Source organism: Cinclus cinclus, chromosome 2 (genome assembly GCF_963662255.1).
Source record: "Cinclus cinclus chromosome 2, bCinCin1.1, whole genome shotgun sequence".
NCBI lineage: Eukaryota > Metazoa > Chordata > Aves > Passeriformes > Cinclidae > Cinclus > Cinclus cinclus.
This window is the reverse complement of record NC_085047.1, coordinates 59,301,979-59,325,467: the sequence shown is the minus strand read 5'-3', so window position 1 is coordinate 59,325,467 and position 23,489 is coordinate 59,301,979. Positions and strand designations below refer to the sequence as shown.

The 23,489-nt window shown below is 40.3% G+C and overlaps 1 protein-coding gene across 1 annotated transcript; it reads right to left on the bottom strand.

Annotated features, from left to right (window-relative positions):
• Positions 1-1,087: 1,087 nt before the first annotated feature.
• On the bottom strand, positions 1,088-22,715 carry OLFM4 (olfactomedin 4). Its single transcript, XM_062514785.1, has 6 exons — positions 22,635-22,715; positions 20,323-20,400; positions 16,558-16,710; positions 10,606-10,818; positions 9,550-9,703; positions 1,088-1,881 (listed from the first exon to the last, which is right to left on the bottom strand). Exons 1-6 carry the CDS (start codon positions 22,713-22,715, stop codon positions 1,088-1,090), a joined length of 1,473 nt encoding a protein of 490 aa, XP_062370769.1.
• Between the last annotated feature and the right edge of the window lie 774 nt (positions 22,716-23,489).

Here is a 23,489-nt window from a genome sequence, read left to right as displayed (position 1 = left end):
TCTAATTACAGAATGGCAAAAATTTTGAAAAGAGGCACATCAAATAACATGTTTGCCATTCTATGGCAACGTATGACATACACCATGAGCCACTCGTGGCCAATAAAGTCAATGGGAAGATTTGCACAAAATTAGAAGAGCATAAAGAAAAGGAAAACAGTGCTCTTTGCACTGCACTGGGTGGAAAATGGAGTCTATAGCTAGATTGTAGTAAAACCATTCACAGGGCCAGGTTTAGACACACAGAATTAATAAGGGAAGCAGAGCAGGACAGAAGAGAAAATTGATGAAAACCATACTGCCAGTTTTGCCTCCACGAGCACTCCAACAAGGCAGCCAGTAGTGTGGCAGCTTGAGAGAGTGTTGAACTGCTTGGAGGCAGCTATAAGTAGGGGCCAGGGGCCACTGACCCCCTGCATCACCACTGGCAAGCGCAGTGAGCCCTGTCTGTCCTTTCCACAATGCCTTCTCTTCCTTTCCTGTGGTAGGACTTACCCAGCAAAGTGCATTTTTACCCTCTGTCCTGAAGTCTTGAGCCAGATACTACTGCTTCCAGCTAAAAAATGGATTGCTGTCTTCCGACTAAGTCTACTTCCTAATCTATTTTAATCCTTGAACTAATTTCTCTGAGGCCTCATTTCATTCTGATGAAGATCAGTGGAAATACATTCTGTTTCTGAGTGCCTTGCCTGTGTTACTCTGACAAATGCAAATCAGTGGGTAATTAGCTACTCAGTCACCAGATAGTCTGTGCCCAGCTATTTCTGCAAACAAAAAGCACTAAATCGATGCACTGAATTTACCCCCAGAGACAGGACAATTGTAAAGCACTGAGCACCAATAAACACCAAGCAAAACCTAAAAAACCCCATAGTGCCAACTGCTGACAGCAATATTAGTGGTCAGAGTGGGCAATCCCTTTAAAGAGTGTAAGCACCTGTATGACAACCCACAGTACAAATACATATACCCATACAGTACATCAGACCAGATGAACTCTGAACTGGCAGTAGCATTGTCTAAAGATCATTTGGATCTCTCATACTGGCTGCTGCCAGTTTTATCATATGCGTATGTCCCTGAGGAACTAAGGCTGAAAAGTCACATCATATCTTACAAGGTAACCATCGCTGTAAACATACAGTTTCTGATCTGTGGGGCTATAATCAATACTCTGGATTGTATCTAACTTTTTGTCCATAATGATACTAATTCTACCTTCTTGGCCAGTACTTGTGTCATACATGTAGAAGATCTCCTCTTTCTTAGTGTTCAATGGCCTTGTGGCATAAAGAACACCACATAACATGAAAGCATTGGAAACAGATGGCTTGTACTGTCTCGTCTGCCAAGTATTTAGCACATCAAGTGTGGTCTCATTGAGCTTGCTAATCACAATGTTACCCACATTATTTTCAGTTGAATATATTACCCATAACCCACTTTCATCCACAGCAAAATCTATGTCCTGCCATGCTACACCTGCATAAGAGAAGCGGTTACCAATAGCAGCACCTGGGAGCTCCTTCCTTAAAACCTGCGTGTTTGTTTTTATATCATGCTTCACCATATATCTCGAACCATAAGCATGATAGTACAAATGATTTTTGTACATGGCAGCACCACTTCCTTCCCCATATGTTATTCTCCTTTCATACATGTATTTAAACAGCAGCAAATCATCAAAGGACCTATAAATTCTGAAGTATTCTAAGTATCTCCCATCGGTGTTCAATGGTGCAACCCAATAGACTTCCTTCTCTGGGTTAGAGGGATAGTAATCTCTACCCCAGGACCCATATTTGTAGGAAAATCCTCTCCAGTTCAGCTTGGCAACATAAGGCTGGCTAACATTCATTGGTCCACGGTGAATGCAGGTACCTGTAAGTAAAGAGAAAAAAAACTATACAAACAGGTTTTCCAAATGTCATTACTGGGAGAAAGGGTTTGCAGACTGTAGCCTCTAGACTGTGTTTAGTAGGGAATAGCTTTGCGACCAAGCACAGACATAAATTTACAGCTTTATGTGTAAAAGGCTCATTTTGGGCCAAGGTCAGCAACTAGATGGCACCCAGCGTTCCAAGTTGACTCAAAAACTCAGGAAGAAAAATAGAGTACATATTATTACACTTATTTGAAAGGGGAAGTGGGGGATTAATTCACAGAAAATAAGTGCTCAGTGTGCTGTTCCAAACAAGGGAAGGATTTCTGTTTCTGCCCATTTGAGGCAGGCCAGCCTGATGCATTAGGAAATCCCTTGGAAAATACAATTTCAGAGGCATTTTAGGTAATTTTCTACCTCAGTGGAATTAAAAGCATGGGAGTTGTGGGGGGGAAAGAATGAGGAGCATCTGATTTCTGTGTATTTCACTGTGGAGGGAAAGAAAGGAGCAGCAGCAGCAGTAATTCCAGAGTCATATTTCAGATTAGCATTCTGCTGTCAAAATCACAGCTTTATAACTGTGTCACAGCCACATGGTGCCTTCTACCTCAGGCCCTCAAAAAGAAATGTGCAGACAGTAACAATCACAGTCCAGAAATGTAGACTGTTATTACTCTTACTTTTCATTTGGGGCAATTCTACAGAAAATATGACTTCAAGTTGAACCAGAACAGCTCTGTTTTACACATATCAACTGCAAAAACATTTTCAGGATCATGGAAAAAATAATTTAAATACAGGAAACAGTTTCCTTTTACTCATGCTGAATTAGTGACATTCCTGTTTCCTGATAAATTCTCAATATTGTAAGTCATTGGTAGGAAAAAACTACACTCAAAAACATCTCTGGGCTTCTGATGAGTATGAAGCTGCCATTGGCAAAAACCAGCTAGCACTTTTCCAAGTGTTTTTGTATTACTGCCACAAAAGTGTCCCAGATTTTTGTCTGTAAGGTTATCTTCACCTGAGGTAACAGAGACAGAGATATCAAATGGCTGGCACCAGCTCAGAAACTTAGTAGTACTCCAATGCTTCCCAGTTCACTGGGGTGCTCCAGCCATTAGATAGTCTTCTTTATTAAAGATGGAGTACAATATGCATAGACCCAAGTCTCACACATCAATTAGTGAATAAATTAATGGCCACAAATTTTGGTGGCCATTAATAATAATACCTCCCTCAAAACAAGAACTCTGTGCACTGACAGCTATGGTGCTGATGAAACTCAAGACTATTTTTTGAGGTTTTAATACTTTGAGTGGGAACCATGTCACGATTTCTTGCAGCTTCTATGACAAGAATGGCTCATACGCTAAGTCATATGAAGGGATGTCTGGCATATAAATAACCTCTGTCTTAGCACAAAGAAGAAAGAGGAATAACAGGAAAAGAATTTATCTTTTACCCTCAAAACTGAACAACCCTAAGCATGGCCAGACAATACTTATGGAGATGAATTGGAAACTCCTGAAACCGTGGACAGAAAATGTCTAGGTGACATTTTGCTCTCAAAATCACAGTCTATCTCACAGAAAGAAGGAAAATTAGAGGAAGAGCAATCTGAAGTATTCTACTTAGAAAAAGACTGGGAAACAAGAAAATTGGTGAAAAAAAATGCACAGTTACAAAAGCAGAGAAATCTTTTTCTGATCTGGTTTGCCCAGGAGAAAGGTGCTCTACCTGTGGGATTAGAAAACCTGTGTCCTAAATGTTAGTAGTGTCCAAGCACTGACATTTGTGCCAATGTGTAAAGTCGATTTGGGCAGTGAAGCTCTGCATGTCTCCCCCTTTCTCAAAATGTACTATTTCTCTGCTTCTACTACATAACACCTTCACTCTTCACAGTTTATGTTAGGAGTTTATGCTAGTGACTGCAACCTGAGCGACATGAGATTCACCGGCAGTCTCCTCTCAACATTTGTGAGGAAGGTGGGGAGCAGTTTCACATTAAATATAAATCACTACAATGAGATAAATCCCCATGTCCCCAGGCCATGTTGGCAACTTCCTTGAGGTCAATATTGCCCATGGGAGCGGCTCTTCATCACTGAGTCTCCATCTGATGGCAGAGAAGGTGGCAGGAATTATAAACACACCCATCTCCTCCCCCAGACACTTTTGTGTCCTGTGTTTCTTGCAGCTGAAACATGGCAGGACCCTGGTTGAGTGCTGCTTTCCTTCGTGCCACCAAGAATCCATTCGAATCAGCATTCCTGGCTTGGAGCAGATGAGCATTTAAGCATGCACTTAAGTGCTTTACAAAGGACAAAGCCCTGGAGCAGAAACCTCATTTCCAAATATAGCACACAAGGCAGGCATTGCTGTATGGCTGGCCAGGCTGTATCTCTGGAAATGGCACGTAGCATGTCTAGTAACATGGCCTCAGCACTTGGCACAGCTACCAGCATTTGGAGGTGCTTACACCTCAGCTCATGCAGAGGAAGAAAGCTATGGTAGTCAGTGCAAAATGGCTTGCAGCCTGCCAACTTCATAAATCAATTTTAACTGTTTTTTTCTCATATCTCTATTATGTATTGCTACTTCCAGCATGAGCACTTCTTTAAAGCTGGTGACATATTGAATATATTACTGTGCTTAAATCACAATAAACTTATCTCAGAATTAAATGGTTATTAAATGCTCTAAAACTCTTCATTTGTTTAAAAAAATGTAGCACCGAAGCTTGCAGGTAGTGAAGTACTGCTAAGCTCATCTATATGCGACCTCAAATAATTTTTCATGTCATTAAGCAGAACACAGTTCCAGATTTATTTTAATAATTTATACATTGTTTCATAAATAAAAAACAAACGTGTGTTCAGCAGAGAGACCTTTTTTACAAAAGAAATAATAAATTATTATTTCTTCCCTTAAAGAGATCTCTCTGCTGAACACTTGTTTGGTTTTTATTTATGAAACAATGAATTATTAAAATAAAGTTAGAAGTGTCTTCTGTTTTAATGACATCAAAAATTGTCTGAGGTTTCCATAGAGTATGTGCTTGATTTTTATTTCCTTGAAAATTCTCCCATAATTATTATTTTTTTTACAAAAATCCTCTGTGGTAGTGGGGGGTGATCTGTTTTTCATACAGGTTCAGAAGAATTCATTGTAGTTTATTTAATCTAAACTTGCCTCCCTGTCTAGGTCTTGTGGGAAAAAATGCACAAAGGAAACAAAGTGTCATGTAATTTTGTAAATATTAGAAGGTACTTGAAATAAACCCACATACATTATTCAAACTTTCAAGTTTTTTAGCTCCTTTCTCCATTGTTTTGGACCACAGGTAAATGATGTCCTGCTATTTCTGCCTTTCTTTGTCTCATGCTTATGTAGCAGAGAAGGAAAGGACTAGCACAGGTACATACAAACATACTTGTCCCCAAATAAAGAACCAGTATCACAGCTCAATTGGATACTAATCCTTGTGATTCATCAGAAGAAGAGCTGACACCTAATTGTCAGGACTGAGGGGAGAATGTCTTGCTTGGCTAATAGGCTGCAGAACTGAGCAGGAGGCACATGCTGCTGGGTCTCTCTTTACCCATTTCACTCTGAAGCACTGGCAGAGCACATCAGCTACTTACTCCAATACAAGAAAACATTCCAGCAGCCTCCTCCCACCAAGCAGCTGAATCTGATTGCAGAAGAGAAGGGATCACCCTTGGCCTATGCAGCCAAAGGTCACGAGACAAGGTGGGACCCACATTGGAAGGAACTCCCATGAGGGGCACAGACACCAGAAGCATGCTGGTGCTACATTCTCACACGTGCTTCCAAGCACCAGATGTGCACCTCCCCTCCCATCAGATGAACCACTGTGTCCAGATGTGGCAGCTGTTACCAACCTTACTACTGTTTGAGATACCAAAGACAGAGCTCTAAAAGAAAGGCTTATCCTGGCTGCTACTGTCTCTCTGACACAGGAAAATCCACAAAGACATTCCAGTCTTCCACCAGCATCATGGGGGACAGACACAGGCTTGCAGCTGCATAAAAGAAAACCCATGTTGGCAACATCTAACAGAGGATGAGGTGGAGGGAGGGCCAGGTTTCGTCTGACATGCCTTAAGGCAACTAAATAGCTAAGGTCTTTCAACTCAGCTCCCTCCAATGCTGAATAAATGCATGTGTTTCCAGGACAGTTCAGGAAGTCCTGGAGACGACAACTGGCGGTTCTTTTCAGGTGCCTCTAGGCATATCTCCCTCTCTTTATGTATGGATGTATACAGTTCAAAACACAGCCCACAATATTCAAAAAACACAGATGGATTGGGTCCATAGGAAGTAAAACATAAGCTAAGAGTGAAATCACTATAAGACTCCAATAAGATTGCCTGAGTTTCAGAATTAGGCTACTCCAGGTATTCCTCCTGCTGAGACCTACTCACCAGTAGCTTGAAATCCTTAATTTCTGAGTGTATAAAATCCAGGAATAAAAAAAACAACACTGCTCCCTTTTTCCTTTCTTTCCATTTCGCCTCTAAATTTCATTTGACTCACTTCTTCCTGCTTCCTCTCTCAGATCATTTCAGTAAGGTGTAACACAGAATTTGCTGCAGAGTCCTCAGAAGACCATCCTGGGATCTTTTCTCTCTATATCTACCCAATGCAGCCACGTGAGATCAGCCCAAAGGAAAATGAATGGATAAAAATTTCTTCCCACTTGGAGTGGTGAGGAAAGAGATGCCATTAACCATTGCACATAGGAAAGCCAGTGACAATGATGGGGATGACTACCTGTATATCAGACACTCAGACACAAATCTCCCCAGTCAGAGGGTAAGGTAAATGGAAACCAGTGATTTCTTTCTGCTGTGTTATTTGAGAACAGGCCTGCTCACTTGGAGAAATACAGCAGCAAAAGCCTTGGGGGACAGAGTCAGAGGGGCTGCATACTATAGCAGTGTGAAGCAAGAAGCTTTAATTAAACTTGCATTTAGACTCATGATCTTAGACAGCTTAGGGATTAGCCAAGCTCTCTCTAGTTTAGGCTGCCTACCCAAAATATGCAGGAGAGAGGATGAAGGGGGAAAGAAAAAGCAATTTGAAAACAGGACAAAGAGTCAGTTTAATACAAACATTATAAATATAATATGAACTAAAATCGGGGCAAGGCCAAGAGGTTTGGCAGGAATTCAAGGCATTCAAGCTTGCAGAGAAAACATATGGAAATTGAATTCAAACACACAAATGGGTGCTAGAAATCTCCAGAGGCTTAGCTGTGAGAATCCATGCAGCACCTCCAAAATGACCAGCTAAGAGATGCAGCTCGCTCGCATACTTACTCCATCTTCCAAAGCAAAAAGATCTTACTGCTTCTAACTGTTTTAGATGCAGTCTGCAAGACATGTACTTGCTCTGCAAAGTCCTCTGCACAGATGATAGCTGCTCCCCACCAGTCACAAAAAGTCAAAATATGCTAGTCCTGTGTGGATTAGCAGGGATCTGAGCCTACAAAACACCTGGCTTATCTGTAGAGCTAGCATCTTCCAACACGAAGAAAACTTGCCAGCCTACAACAGTTTCCCTGCCAGTCCTTTGTGCCATCCTCAGAGACCACACTCACACTAAAGGTGGCCACATGATAATACACTCAAAAAATGCCCCAACCTCTCCCAGGTTCTAACTCTGAACAGAAAAACTCAGACATCAGAGGCTGTCCTCAGCTCATGTCAGTGCTGGTAACTTTCTGAAAGTTGTCATACCAAGTAGGGTTTTGACCTCCTTCATTCTTTTCTGCTACAATGCAGTGTTGCATAAGCAAAAGTGCCTGAGCTGTCTGACCAGTCAGGAATAAGGCAATGCCAAAGGAATAGCATTTTGGCACCAGATAAAGTCTATCCATCTCTCTACCATCCCCTGAGAAACAATGCTGAATAAGTCCATTATAGTTACAATTCCACACAGTTCCATTTACCCATCCCAGAGCTGCCATCCTGCTCAAGACCGTGACTTTCCTATCCCTGCATGGAGCTGCACTTCAAGTGTAGCTTCCCCTTTCCTATTCAATGAAAGATGCTAGGTCCCACAGACACACCAACCACCCAGATGATAAAAGCAGCCCTTTCCTCTACCACTCATGGAGGGACACAGTATTCTTGTTCCAGAGCTCAGTACTTTTTCACCACAAAAGCTTGCTCTAGGCTTGAAGAGAATGAGATTGTTTCTTTCTACACATCATCACCCTCAATAAATCAGTGAGATGTCCTTCAAGTATTTCTAAAACACTGTGGAGTTTTTTTCATTGAAACATTTTAAGCCCTCCCTTAAGGAGCAGAGAAAGGCCTTGAGATTTTTTTACTGCAGCTTTTTGTTTCAGATTTCCCTCCTGTCTGATTCCCAGACAAGGTGTTACTCATGCATTGTGTCAGAGAAACACAGCAATGGCTTGCACTGTCATGAAGCCCTAAGGAGGGACTGCTCACCCTAAGGGGAGCTTGTATTTCTGCCTCTCACCTTCCCAATGAGATGCTTGAATTAGCTGACCTCGAGGTGATGAGAGGTAAATGCTGGTAGGTGCAAATTCATGCTCCTTGAAAGCAGGACACATCTCCTCCTTTATTATAGGCTCCTCTGGCTGATTGGTAACCAGGTTATGTGAAAAAGCAAGAATCTTCCCCTGGGTATTGTACACAACACAGCACTTCTGCTCTTACAATACTCTGGCTAAAGGAACCACATGTGTATAAAACACTCAGGGGACCAACATGGTTTTAGAAATCCTCCTGTCTGTTTGCAACTGGGATTCTTGACCTGGCATATCTAATCAAGTGTTTCCTAAACCTTTTGCTACAGTATATCATATCTAACTCTCAAAATTTCTCAGGCTATGATTCATTCACAAGGTGATTTTCCAAACTGAACACAATGTCAAGAAAGAAGTTATTTCAGTTATAAACTAATTACCACATGCCCTGTAACTCTTAACACCATTGTATGAACCGCACTCTGGAAGCCACCAATCCAGGCCCCAGAACAAAACCTTTCCTAGTTAAGAAAACCTTAGTTCCATTGAAATCAGTAATACAGCTCCCCTTATCTTCCTGAGACCAGAATTTTCCCCCAGGTCCCTTCACCACCTGTTTAAGAAGCATCTTTTGACTGTGAAGCAATAGTAATCTTCATGAGAAGCACACTTCTGGAGCTTGCATCTCAACAGCTTAGTACATCAACAGTTGCTTATACATTTTCCGAGCAGCATTAGAGCAATATTGCCATGAACACAGGTCATTTTCACAGGAACTACTGAAAATCAAAGCTAGTTAGTAAAAAAAACATTGTTCCCCACAGGTAATTGTTCTGGGAAAAAAAATAAATAAATAAAAAGGAGAAAGAGAAGAGGTGTAGAGATTCACTTTTCACACTACAGGTAAGAGGAAGACTGCAACTTCTAGCTGAAAACAGCTACTGTGTTTGCAAGACTTTGATTACTGCCTACATTTTCCTTTTGAACCATTGATGAAACATTAGGAGCTGTCTGCTGAATTTTTCAAGAGCTAAGGAGTATCATTACAATGGTATTTAATATTAACAAAGTCTCTGCATTTACAGTTCTAACCAAGTATTATATTACCTCTTCTGTGTTATCCAACAGAAATGCTTACCTGGTGGGAAATAAGGGGGTGGTGTAGTTTTGGTTGCATTCTCTTCACACTCTTTCAATCGATTCTGCAGAGATGCAATTTGTCGACGAATTGCAAGGACATTGTTTTTGTCCAGTGACTCTAGTTCATTTACCAGTATAGTCAGATTAGTGATCTAGAGGGGAAAAAAAGACAAGTTTAATGTCAATGTCATTTTACAGATATTTGCAGTCAGGGCTGACCATACATGATGCTACAGAAAAAGGTTCTAAGAAATAGGCCTTATCCTTGTAGCCTCAGCTTGGCATTTCCAGCAGAGTATGTAACCACAAGCATATGCTTTAAGACTAAGTTGTATAACAGTATGCAAAAATAGCATTATTTTACTCGTAGTGTAAAAATATCCAGTAAGTCTTAGGCAAGTACTAGCAGTTAAACATAAAAAGTACTCATTCCTGCCTTGCGAAAGTATCTGGAAATTTTAGTTGCAAAGATAAATTGTGATTTTAACCACCTGCTTGATGATCTAGCGGGCAATGGAGCAAATGAGATTTCACTTTCCATCTCAAGTAATTATTCTCTCTAGGTGAGTGATTAACTACAATTTTGAAAATGTGATTTATAGTCTGCTAGGAAGGTGATAGTCTTTCCCACTTCTTGATTTCATATTGATTGGGCCACTGCCTTAGCAACCAGCAGCTAATTTTTTAATTATCTAAATTAAAGCACAGAGGTTTTCAAGTATGTGGGTCTGTAAATTAATATTTATTATAATAATTTTATCAGCTTGTGTGTTTAATACTATGCAAAAATTTTAACTTTTAGGCAGATATTTGGCAAAACCAGAGTGGACTCCATTTGCTTTGGGGTTTCTTTACTTTTCTGCGCTCTGTATCAAGGAATAAGATGTTAATACATTTAAGGTCAAGCTTTCTTTAAATTTATGCTGATGAAATGCTAAAATAATTCTGCTAGCTACAGTAGAAACAGAGGGCATTTCCTCAACCTAAACACTAAAAGAGAATAGACTATATGTGTATTTGAACCCTCTGTGGCTAATTAAGACCTTGGCAATACCTCTAAATATATTTGCTCAACGATGGCACTGCTTCCAACAAGGCTGGGTTTCAGCTGAGTGACCAGTCTCTCTAGGTCACTGATTTCCACTTTCAGTAACTGGAAGTCCAGTTCTGTGTAAGATACACCACCCGTCTCCACTTGTTGCACTCTGATGGTTAGATTGAGGATCTGCTGCTGATACAGTTCAATTTTTTTTGAGTACTCTCTAACCTGAAAGAAAGAAAGATAAAAGAGATACATATTCAAGTCCAGCGTGGCAAATAAGATAAGCCTATTTGACATCCTTTTCATATTTCTGAGTACCCAATGCATAGTTTCCACATATTTGCCATATATTTTCACATAAACTGCATGAATGTAATTCTCATCACATACATAAAAAAATATGAAACTTAACCTTCATTTATTGTTGGCAGTTTCACAGAATCCCCTCAGGAATGCCTGGGGATAACCGAAGGCAGAATTTTACTCACAGTCTTCCATTTTTTAATTCATTGCCAATATTGTCTTTGTGAGCTAATTTTATCCTCAGTATGCCAAGAACTTACATTGGTGAAAATTTTATTAGGAAATCTGCAGTGTATTATCTCTCAAAAGCAACCTTTTGAGAAGGCTGCAAAATGCAATAAAGTATTCCCAAGTTTTTCAACTTCATTTCCTATTAACTCTGAATCTAAATAGGACTTTACCCTGTGTACACTTGAATTGTGTCAAGCATTAGCAGAATTGATTTGATGCCTGTCTTTGGGCAGGAAGGAAATATTTAAACACAGTGTTAAAAATCAAATCTGGTTTAAATGAAAGTGTTAAATATATGGGTGGTGCTACCTGGAGCAATTGATACAGCCTTTGATATAGCCTTTTCAGTCTTTGAACCATTAAATAGTTGTCCAGATAAATATATTTTCACACATATATCTGCTGAGGTAAAGGTCACAGTACAAGCATTGTGAAGCAGAATGTTGAGAGTATTATATGGATTTGGGACTTCCCTTAGAAATGTTAGTTCCTTGAAATTTAACTATTTGGTAAAGGGGCATAATTTCTCTCCCACATGATTCATATATCATATTATCAAAAAGATAAGTAGGAATAAATATAAATAGTTTAGTGCAGTAGTCACTTCATATTTATACCCTCAGATAGTATTTGTGCCTCTATCTACAGCACTGTAATTTCCATTACTATCATTTCTTCAGCTGAAAGACTAAGCCTACACCTTCTCAAGCATTCTTGCATTATCTTAACATTAAATAAAAGTCAGTACTTTTTTACCATGGTCTCTGAAATCCTGCCATAATGTGAATACATTAGTGTATGAAATACACTATAAATCTTAAACCACTACAAAAAAAATCCCTGTATGGACATACATAGTATTCACCAAAACCATGGTGCTCAATTCCATGTATTTAAATCTGAGTTTGAAACAGATCTTCCATTCTAAATGTGTGCTGCCAGACTTTGAACTGCTCGAAACTGCGAAGTTTCCACAAGCTGTAGCAGAAGTACCCTGGCTCACAGCACTGGATGCTCTAGATCTCCCAGATAAAGCCAGGATAACTTCAAGTTATTAAATTAAGAATCAAAAGTTACACAATTAAGAATGAAAAAATAACAGCCTAAAAGACTTAGACCTAATTCTTTGTAACTGGGTAGCAACAGTGATAGGTAGGATTGTTTGCCCTGGCTGCTGGGGAACAGCAGGAAGAACCAATCCTTTTGGAAAAGTCAGAGGTAACTGAACCTCACTCTTTCACTGATCACCAAAATCAGTTTGGCATTGAAAGAGAACCTCCAAAAAATCATCTGGAAAAAATTATTCCAAGGTGAGTGTTTAAACTGTGTGTTTAGAGTTTGTTAAACAACAACAAAAAATATTACTACAGCCTGAGAAGTATGAAGCAAGTCCATTTTTGAGCGAAATTGCACTGCTGTGTGAAGCTATATCTATCACAGAGGTATCTGAAAATCTGTCCAGGTGTTAATAACTTTCTTATAGTAATACTGGTAATAATTAATAACCTTTCTCACAGTAATGCTCGTAATAATAATAATGCAATACAGACAAAATCTTCAAGCCACTGAAATAAACAGGCTGCTGGAATTAGTGATGACTACTCATTAGTGAGAAGCCTGTGAATTTGAAGCTTTCTCCAGGGTTTTCAGAGCCTGGACAAAACGCTGAGGGCTGGAACAAGGCATACATAGTTATTTCAGCCCTGACTGCAGAATGCAGACCTGAAGTTCTCCTCCCATATCAGAGAATTTTCACTCAGTCAACCATCTAGGTCATTTAAGGACATGTCAACACCATCCAGCAGAGTATAGCTGAGCCTGAACTAGCACCATCACTCTGCAGTGCTCTGCACAGCCACACCAGCGTCGCAGGGAACTTAAGCTAATAGCTCCCCTGGCGAATTATTGGACAAATAAAATTTTCTCAGCAGTGCTGCACTAACAGGTCTATACTGCTTTTTGCAGATAAACCCAGCGCATATGTTAAGCCTTGCAATGCTCTGTGTGGAGATTCCCACCTGCTCAGATAGGCTTTAGGAGTTGCTGTGGGTTAGAAACACCAGTAGAAAAAAAGAACATGACATTGCTCTGTTGATTGGCAGATAGATTTAAGAAGCTTGTAATCCCTGCTCTTCTACTGCATCTACCTGCTAGGGACTGTCTTTAGTCTCTTGACAGGCCGGTACAGAAATTCTGTGTACATCCTATTTTTAGGGATACAGACCAATAACTAGTACTGATTGCTGCTGCATTTGTCATAAAAGCCTAAAGTAGGGTATGATGAGTGCATAGGGCTCAGATTAGCCCTTTATGGGAAGAAAATTGAACCATGTGAGGCATATGTATGGAAAAACACCCTCAGTTTCAGTTTTTCTTCATTCCAAGCATTTTCACCATCGTTTAATGAAAAGGGCAAGAAAAATCTGCAATGCTCATTTAGTGTGTCATTTACCTGCAACTGGTATTTATCAAAACAGGTTTTGCAGCATGCAATCAGACACTTCTCCAGCACATATTTGGAGAGTACAGAAGGGGGAACAAAAGCACAAGATGAAGATTCAAAAGAAAAAAAAATGTGGGAGGAATGAGGAAAGATAAGAAAGAAATTACAAACCCAGTAGCTTTCTAAAATATCTCAGCTCAGGACACTGGCTTTGAGCAGGCTTGACCTCTACAGTCTAAGACTGGCAGTCTGCCTTCTGAGATGGAGAAGAACTCCATTGCTGGTTAACCTGGTTTGAAAAGCAGGGGGCTTTTTTGCTCCTGTTTCTGTTAAATGAGAATGTTGTGGCCATCACCATGAGCTGTGTTCTGAAAGGCACTTTCTCTCCCGCCCCTTATAGAATTGTCCTCTCCCTTTTCCTATTGAGAGGAACAGCCAATTCCCACTGTGCTTTAAAAGGTTAATTTTCCTCTGTAATCATAATTATGCTGGCAAAGGTTGATGTGACAGAGGAAAAATTAGTCTGGTATTTTCAGCCTACGGTTTGTACTCACTTGGCACATGAGAGCATCTCTTTATCTGCAAGCTTCCTTGCCTGCTGATTCTATAAAAGGACCCCCTTGCTTTTTGAATTAGCCAACAATCAGGCAAAAGGTTAATGATTCAATCAGATTGTTTATCTGGGACTTTTAGCACACGGAAAGCATCCTTAAGAGGGTCCAATCCTGCAGCTCTTATCCAGGAAATGTTCCCATGAGCTTCAAAGGGTGTTTTAGAAGAGCAACAAAAGCATGGATTCTCAGAATCAAAAAAGAGAACATTTAGTAGAAATTCCCATTTCTGTGGTGAGACTACTAGGTTACGTCTGAATGCAATTCCCTAGAAATTTGCTCAGGATCATTTCTAATAATGATCAATATTGAAAGCTTGTGTTTCCTCCATTACACTATGTCCTGGTCTCTATGGGTTTCCTCCATTACATTATGTCCTGGTCTCTATGAGTATTATCATGACTGAAGTAATATATAGGATTGGATAAGAAGCGTTTTTTCTACAATTGGAAAGGTAAAGAATTTTAGAGCATGGAGATTTATGCATGACAGGATCTCAGAATACTTAAGTTCAGATATCAATAGGGTAATGCTCAAAAACTCTCTTCTTTCTACAAAAAAAAAAAAAAAATAGGACATCATAACTGAAAAATCTCACACACATCAATTTACACCAAAATTCAATCTGTTCATTTCAATTTCTGACCTAAAGTGTCATATCACGCCAAAGTATATGTCACACTTCAACTACATGCATTATAACACTGCTTGGCTGATTGGTCTTGACAGGATGGAATTCAGTGAAGCCTGAGTTAGGTCAAGAATTTTCACTGTCTGCAATGAGATTTGCAAGTCGGGGTCAGTGTCTACACCATGGTACACTGCTGGGCACAGAAGGGTGACAAAAGTCATAGCAGCTGACACCAGCTGGCAACCTAGACATTAAAGTCTAGGGTGGGGACTCGGCTTGCCCTGAATTTAGAGGTGAGTTTCAGGTACAAATCTGGACACCTAATTTTAGGTATCTATAGTAGCAACCTGTGTCTTTATATGAGCAAGATGTCTGAACTCATTGGAGGTCTGAGGCTGTCCATGCAGAGAGGCCAAGCAGCACTGGAGAAGCTCCCATACCTGGCGGGCACTAAGCTAAAGGGAACATGCACCCTTCTGAGGAAAATACCAGTAAGAGATAGCTTACACCAGTACAAGAGACTGGGAAAGGTGGTACACAATCCCCTTGAAGAATCATGCCTCTCATCCTGTCCCAGCACAGTTACTTTCAAATGCTGGCACTGACCATGGTGGGAGCAGTATGGGGGCCTGAAATCTCAGTGATTTTCATGGCTTATTAACCCTGAGCTGCATTTCCATGCCCCAAGGGATCAGGTAACTCCTGTGCTTGGAGGCAGCAGGACTTACGTCAGTTTGTCCTTCATGTGCCTGCTGACAGCTGAATGTGTTTCACTGTTAGCTCCAGCTCTTTCAAAACAAACTATTTGAACTGAAAGATCTTACCACAGGATCCTACGCCTGTTGTTGTGGGTTTTATGCACAACTTCTTATCTGTTCTTGATTATACTAGAGGAGGGTAATGAATATTTATGATTAGAATTTATAATTTAATGCTTTGCCTTTTCTGCTGATTAATTCAAGGACACTTCATTTCTTAAGATGCTTGGTTTCCAGAGAAAACACTTTCTGCTGGACACCCAATATGAATCCTGAATATTTATCCACCATAAAAAGTCAAAGGCACATTCTTGTCTTCACAGGCAGCTTCACCCAGTGCACTTCAGCATGTGTATGTTTGCCCGAGCTCCTCAAAAAATGGATCTCAATTCATGAAACAAGCAGCCAAAGCAGTGTATGTTTGTCTTCAACAGAAATGCATAATTCAGCAGTCTCACTGCCACAGCTTCAGATGTTGACAAGAAAGATTTTTTTTTTCCCATTTATTTATTTTTCCCTGTGAGAGCAGAAGCAGTGAAGGGGCAATTATTCACCTACTTCTTCACTCTGGGCTGTGGCAACCTTTCCCCTCTTTCCCTTCACTGCCTTCTCACAATCTGGTTGGCTTGATACAAATAATAACACATGAAAGAGCAGGAGGCTTGGCTTCCTATAGCATCTTGTGGCAATCACAACCTAATAAAACTGAGCCAAAAGAGGAAAAACATAATCATTCTTCCAAAATATAACATATACCTCTGGCTGAAAAGGCCAAGAAAAAAGACCTGAGAATATTCAAATGTATATGACATGTTACAGTGTCAAAGATCGGAGATTTAATCACCTTTATCCTTGTTCTTACAGAGCCCTCTTTCCCACTGTTTGAAAGACATGCCACATAAAAATGCTGACTGCTGCACTTTTTCATAGGAAACCATTCTTCAGAAAAGATACAACTGTTATTTTTAAGACAAAGGAACGCCTTACTTTAGAAAGCTCTGCCTCAAACTTCTTTGAGAGCGTTGTGGTCATAATTTCCAATTGCTCAACCTTCTGCACTGGAAAGGTGGTATCCGGCAAGTATACAGAGCACTCACAAGTTCCCTCATCATTCACAGAGCCAGACACATTGGCAAAGAGCTGCAAAAACAAATTGGTAAGAAAAAAAGTGTTAACATACTTCTCTAGAATCACTACCTAATAATGCCTGGCAATAATATGAGTTGTTGTGCCAACCATCAACTGGTGATGATTTGAGATTATCAATTTCTTTACAAGTCATCCTTCACCTTTTTCTTCCAAGGAACTCAAAACATGTAGCAATTTTTATGACTCATCCTTACAAATGTCTCTAAAAATAGTTAAATATTGCTTTAAAGATTTTACCATTGGAAAAATTGAGACATATAATAGTCCTTACTTTCCCAATCTTGTGGACAATGTTCCTAAGATAATGAAATAACTTTTCCAGCAGACAGAAAAGCAGGAAACAGCAGGAAAATAACATAGTAAGCTAGGTCTTACAGCTACTATTCTGTTTATCTAAATTGGACAAATCATTTAGTCATTTACATCCATAGAGAGGAAAGCACTGAAATAGAACTAGTAACAGGGAATGTTTCGAAAAGAAAAATCTTTCATTTGAAATTTGCAGCCAGCCACAGAAAACAGACGTACATTTAATTATACACCACTGAAAGGTGATGAATTAAATATGCAGGTTTGGCCTAGGGTAGAGATTCTTATTTTGCTACAAAATATTGCTCATAACACCCACACATCACAGCTCACCCATCCATCCTTGTGGATAGTTGGCAAAGCTCTTGCCTATGAATTGCCTTGTCCCATTTGTCTGCATGCTCACAGCATCATCACCGAGCAATGCACATGAGGGATGGAAAGGTCAGGGTTGGCACCTCCTGATCTTGCCATAATTTACAGCCAAGGCACACTGTAGTCTATAAACACTGGGCTGAATACTGAGTGTGTTCAGAACAGTTCTTTTTTGTTTGTACACAGAATGTTTCCAATTCATAAACCTACCATGAATTTATTAATAAAGATATTTGATGTTACTTTAAAATATTCTGGCACACACTTCAATACAGCTGCATATTTTAAAACTACAGACTTGCTCTTTAAGCACTTCTTTCTATAATCTCTTCTCCTGTCTTGCAGAAATCCCAGTGTTATTCATGTGTTTTCTCTTTTCCTTTCCCTCTTAAAAATGAAAAAGCAAACAACAAAACTATGTTCTGAGAGCTGACATTTCAGCACTTCTTCCCTTGCTTTTTCACAGTCATTTCAACTAATGTCCTTACTGAAAGACAAGCCCAGGACACAAAGTGATGACCAGCAGCAAAGTTGTCTTGACCTGTGAGCCCAAAAAGAAAAGAGCAGCAAATGGGAATGATCCCAGTTCACACTTCTGGCAACTTCTTTGCAGTCACAACAAACTGCATGCATCTCATTTTGAAAGAAAGCATGGAAAGTAGTTTTATCTGTGTTATTCAAGCACCATGGGCCCTAAAACTTCACTCAGACTGCTGAAGATATTTAACATGAAAGGAAGTAGAGAAGTATTTCATGGCATTCCAGAATATCCCAGCACATAACTTCCATTGATTTCTCTGCCAGGCAGGTTACCAAAGCACTTCTGAAAAACCCACTGAGAACGCATTATGTCTAAGTTTCCAAGTATTTTTGAAGATATGGCTATCATTATGTATATTACTATGAAAACTTAGTTCCTAAGTCACTTGGGTTTTTCTACACCTCTGAGTCCTCAGTGCATTGGCATGGTTGGGATGGCAGGCAAGTTGCTCAGCAATAAAAAAAGGAACAGATGGAAGAGACCAAAAGAAGAAATAAATGTGGCTTAGAGAGTATATGGGAGCTTCTCTGAGACTCTTGCACATTAGCATGCTAATTTTTGCATGAAAGGCATTGTGTTCTGTTCCTTCATACATATGAGTAACGTGTACGAGAGAGTATGCCATACATTGTATAGCAATAGCTATACCTTTATATGCTATATCTTTATGTGCTATAGCTTTGTATGCATTATACATCCTGTTGCAAACTACAGTCTCAACTGTACTATACCAATCAATTTTCTAGACTTACCCTGCCTATTTCATGAGCTAAAAAAACCCATAAATGTGTTCAGATATCTCCCAAAAAACCTTGAACAGATGCTTTTAAACTCCCTGCGAAAAACAATCATTATATTTTAACATTTGAATTAGGAGGGAGCTTTGAGTTGAAGGCAGAGCTTCACTGCAGTAAATGCAACTTATATTGAAGTCAACAGTTTCCCCAGAAGAGTGGAAACAGCCTGGGCAGACAGAACTGCTTCAATTCTTACACTGACATTACAAACATTGGGATCACAATGTTGACAAGACCAAGAAGCATTGTTTAGTTAAAAGCCCCTTGGGTCAATAAGTGCTTCAATCAAAATATAATACCAGCCAAATGACAGCCATGAAACAAAAATGTCTTCCGTCATTCTGTAGAAAAATACATGAGATAGACTGCTACTTTTGATGGAGTTGTATGGTTTTTAAAGTTTAATAATTTATACAGAACGCTTAAAAGAGAGCAAACTGTCCTAGCCTACAGCAAGGACTTGACAGCAACATTTCACTCTGCAAAATTAAGCTGTTACATATACATATTTGAAGCTATGAGAAATGTTCCTTTTCCACATCCCTTCAAATTAACAAAGGGAGTAGGAGCAAGCAGTTACTCAATTTTCTGAAAATCAGGGAAGTTGTCACTGTAGCCTAGTGACATTCTCAGCTCTAAATCGGCTATTTGCTCATCCTAATAAAAAGAATGGGATCCACAGAAAGTACATAGCAGGGGCCACAGTAGGGACCAAAGACACCTCAGATGGTTAAAGAGATGGATAAAGTTTGGGTCTTGTTAATCAGACTCTGAAAGAGAGTTCTGATTCCATTTCACTTTCTAAACGCTCTTCTGGAGCCAGAGACTCAACTCTGTCTCAGGAGAGGTCCCTTCACGCACCCTATATGCCACGCTGGACTTGCCTGGACATACAAAAGATTTGCTGTGAGGCTGAACCTGTGCTTTGGATCCTCTGTTTTTGGCAACAATTTGCAGGACCATACAGAGCAAGTGAGGCCCATTGAATCTGCTCCAAAGTGAACATGTTATTCAACAGTCACTGATACAAAGAGGGAAAGAAACCAGACTCTGAAATCTGAAGACCATGAACTTAAGCACTGTACCAGGGGCACAGAAATAAGATTCAGGTCCCTCTCTCACCAAATAGCTGATAATATTTTAACAAGGTAGAAGAGGTAGAATCAAGATTTTCTCACTCCCAACAACCACAGGTGGTCACTCCTCAGAAGATACTTTCAGGACCCTGTTCTAGTTTATGAAAGAAGTCTTCCTCGGGGAGATTATAATCCCCAAATTGCTTACTATATTGGCATTCAATACCCAGGGCCTCATCTGTTTCATATCTGTGGTCCAGATCAGTAGCTACAAGGTTAATGCCAAAGTTTTGTGTCTGACTTCAAGCATTGAATGCCATGGTAACAGTAGTGATGATTTTGGAGATTCCTAAAGTACTGGATACACACACAAAAATACTTTTTCCAGGCAGTACAACTGGCTTACATGTGTCAGAGTTAAGCCACTAAGTGACTGAGTATCATTTAAAGAAATGGACACAAGGTCACAAATTTGGTCTATATTGAAGAATAGTCATGGTTATACCTTTGGGGAAGTGTGCAATTTGCCATTCATATTCCTAGGCTGAGTCAGATATGGAACCATCGTACTGAGATGAGCAGTCTGAAAAGCAAAGGAAAGATTTTTTTAGTGCGATTTCCTGCATATTGGCACCACCCCTTCTGCACCAGTTAGCCCCCATCCTGCAGCTCCAAAGCACTTTGATTTTATTTTGGGAGCTATCCTGAGCAACTGTAAAATTTCTAATCTACTGCTGAGGTGACAGTTTCCCTGGGCACAATGTCACTTCACAGACACCTCTTCCTGAAGAAAGGCTCTGTGTGAACAGAGCAAGGCAAGGAATGCTCAGCCCGTCCAGGAGGTGTGAGTTGAGGATGTGACAAGCAGCCATGGCAGATTGCATGGCAGTCTAAAAGGACAGTGCCATGCCCCTCTGCCCTAAATCCAGAGAATACTGTCCTCCCAGCAGGAATGTCCCTTTCTTACCACCCAGCTCATGTCCCAGCCTCTAAGCAGAGAACTCACTGCCCCTTTCACACCAAGCTGTCAGGCTGTGAGCTGTGATGGCTAGGAAACATGTCCCACTCTGCTAGTAGCACCATGGAGGTGACAGCATCCCACCGTGGAGAGGGAACACTGGGAGAAGATATTACACTGCCAAGGATACAGCCAGATCCACCTCAGGAGCCTTTTAAGCAATAAGAATATTTAATTTTAACTTCCATCTGTGGCTAAGGCCTACCCTCCTGCTACAGCAAGGACAGCAGCTGCCACCCTGGCACCATACTGGGGGTTACCATGGCTCCACACAGTGAGAAGAGCACCCTGCATTCCCATGATGCAGCACACTGTCACCTGTAATGGGGTCTCACCAAAACCTCTGTCCAGCTGGGAATTGGAGCAAGACACCCTCAATGTCAAATGGTGTAACAGATGGAGCATCAAATGGGCTTCCCCTGCAACAGGACACTCACTGCTAGGTCTTTCTGCATTTCCTAAATGCCAGCTGGAGCCCTGTTCCTCACCTGGGGGATGGTGGGGAAATCCAAATGGCCGGCAAAGGGGAAATCCAAATGGCTGGCAAAGGGCAGGTCTAAACAAGGCACAGTATAAACAAGCTTTGTGGGACAATTTGTCAAATAAACCCTCTTGAACAGGCACTTGTGTGCTCATACAATTACACTGAACATGATGGGCAGCTGGTAGCAATTAAGTGTTAGGGCAGAGCATCACAGATTGTGCAAATCACACAAACTGAGGACTGGCTTAAAGCTAAGCAGACTAGAGAGGATTTTCTCCCCTATTAAGTTCTCTATCCTCAGCTTATCAACATATATTTACACCTCCATCTTGAATTTTGCAAATTTTCATCTCTTGAGCAGATAAAAGCACCTTCCCAAGAGGTGCTAGCTTCACTGCCTGCATCCACAACACTCCCAAACTTAAAAAAAAAATGTTACTAGGAGCACACTGCAATTTTCTGGTTGGTGAATAAACCAGATAAATTAGAAAGAATTATCAGGGACCAAAATGGGGGGTTTTTTTCCTCAAATTTTAACTAATAAATACCAAAAAGACAGTCATTTTTGGCCAAACAAAACCAAAATGCTTTTTCATTTGAAAAAGTTCTTAAGACAGTCACAAACTCTTCTGAAAACTGAAGCCCCATTTAAAATTTAAAAACAAGAAGTAAAGACAGTACAAAATCAAATTTATCTTTCACTAATATAATTTTTTGCTTTAAAAAAGTATTTTTCAAAGTTTTATCCTTCCCCCCTGAATTTGATGCAGCTTTTGGTTGGGAGTTATTGTGGGGGTTTTTCTGACTGATTTGGTCTGGTTTGAATTTCTCTGTTGCCCAACCAGATACAGTTTTTTAGGGAAGAGGGAGAGTACCCAACAATAACCCACCAATATGGCTTTCCTGTGCCCAGTCAGAGTATGACAACAATCACGTAATTGGGAAAGTTCCCACCTCTGAATTCCTTCTACATCAAAGATGTGGATCTGTTCCTACTATAAGTCCTTACTAATTAATTAGAAGCTACACAGGGTATTTAATACCCACTCATATCCTCACTGGGAGTTGCACTCATCTAACCAAAGGCAGAATTTAACTCTGACTTTAAACCTGTGCCTCACTTTTACATTTATTACCCAGTCCCTACATATTAGCTGGGGGGAAGATGGAGGAATTCTTTAAACTTTCTCCATGCAGAGACCTCAGCATTTGTGTAATAATTTTCCAGTAACCTTAAAAGAATTTTCAGCAATCTAAATTATGTGAGAAGACAAGGGCACCAAAGCTCAGGTTATGAGAACCCCCCCCATCTTACCGCTCCCGCTGCTGCTGTCGTCACAGCCAGAGCACTTATGCCCTGCATGAGGAAAAGCACAGCCACCAGTGTGTGCTTCATCTTCTCAGGCTGCAGATGTGACAGCAAAGGGAGAAGGGATGTCTTTTATAGTACAGTCTGGGGATTTCCCCAGCCAAACCTTAAGGAACTTGTACAATATTTCTACAGGTTTTGGATAAGTGATGTCATGAACTCATATAATAACCAAATTACTAACGTACAAAGAACCCATGAGTTACCATCATAAATTAACTATGTCCAGGAAATCTTTTCCATGGGGTACAGTATCTTAATCTTGGTTCTATAGAACATCAGGTGCTTATTTGCTATGAGAAGTAAACAGACCCTTACAGTGACTCAATCATAAAAATTCTTGTAGATACTTTGAAGATTCCTTCAAAATTATGCAGACAATACACATCTTTGTAGTATTTATTACTTCATAGATGTACAGAGAAGGGCAGGTCAGGCTAGACTGCTCACACACCAGAGCCACGATTCCCTTTTTCCAAGGGCCAACAGACCCTTTGCCAATAAGCAAAATACACAGAGGTCTCTACAGCTTTTCAGTTCCCTTGATTCTCACACTGGACAGATGGGACACAGACTGCCTCCCATTTTGTTCCCAGAAGGTTTGTGTGTCATGCATTAACACTACATGCCCATTAATGATTACTCGTGCATTAACACTGTGTACCCATCTATGCTTACTCTCCTGCTCTCTTTTCATGGAGCTGCATTCCAGCTGACCACAACGATTAACTGTCCTGTCTCTAGAGCACTGATCCAGAGAGATGAAAAAATGCAATTAGCATGGCCCCCACGCTCCCCAGC

Bases quoted from the DNA above. Each gene is read 5' to 3' on its own strand.
- OLFM4 (XM_062514785.1), bottom strand. From the start codon at position 22,715: ATGAAGCACACACTGGTGGCTGTGCTTTTCCTCATGCAGGGCATAAGT. The intron at 16,711-20,322 runs GTATAACCATGA...TTGTTTTTGCAG, and splicing joins AATTGCACACTTCCCCAAAG to CTCTTTGCCAATGTGTCTGG. The intron at 1,882-9,549 runs GTAAGCATTTCT...CTTTACTTACAG, and splicing joins ACCCCCTTATTTCCCACCAG to GTACCTGCATTCACCGTGGA.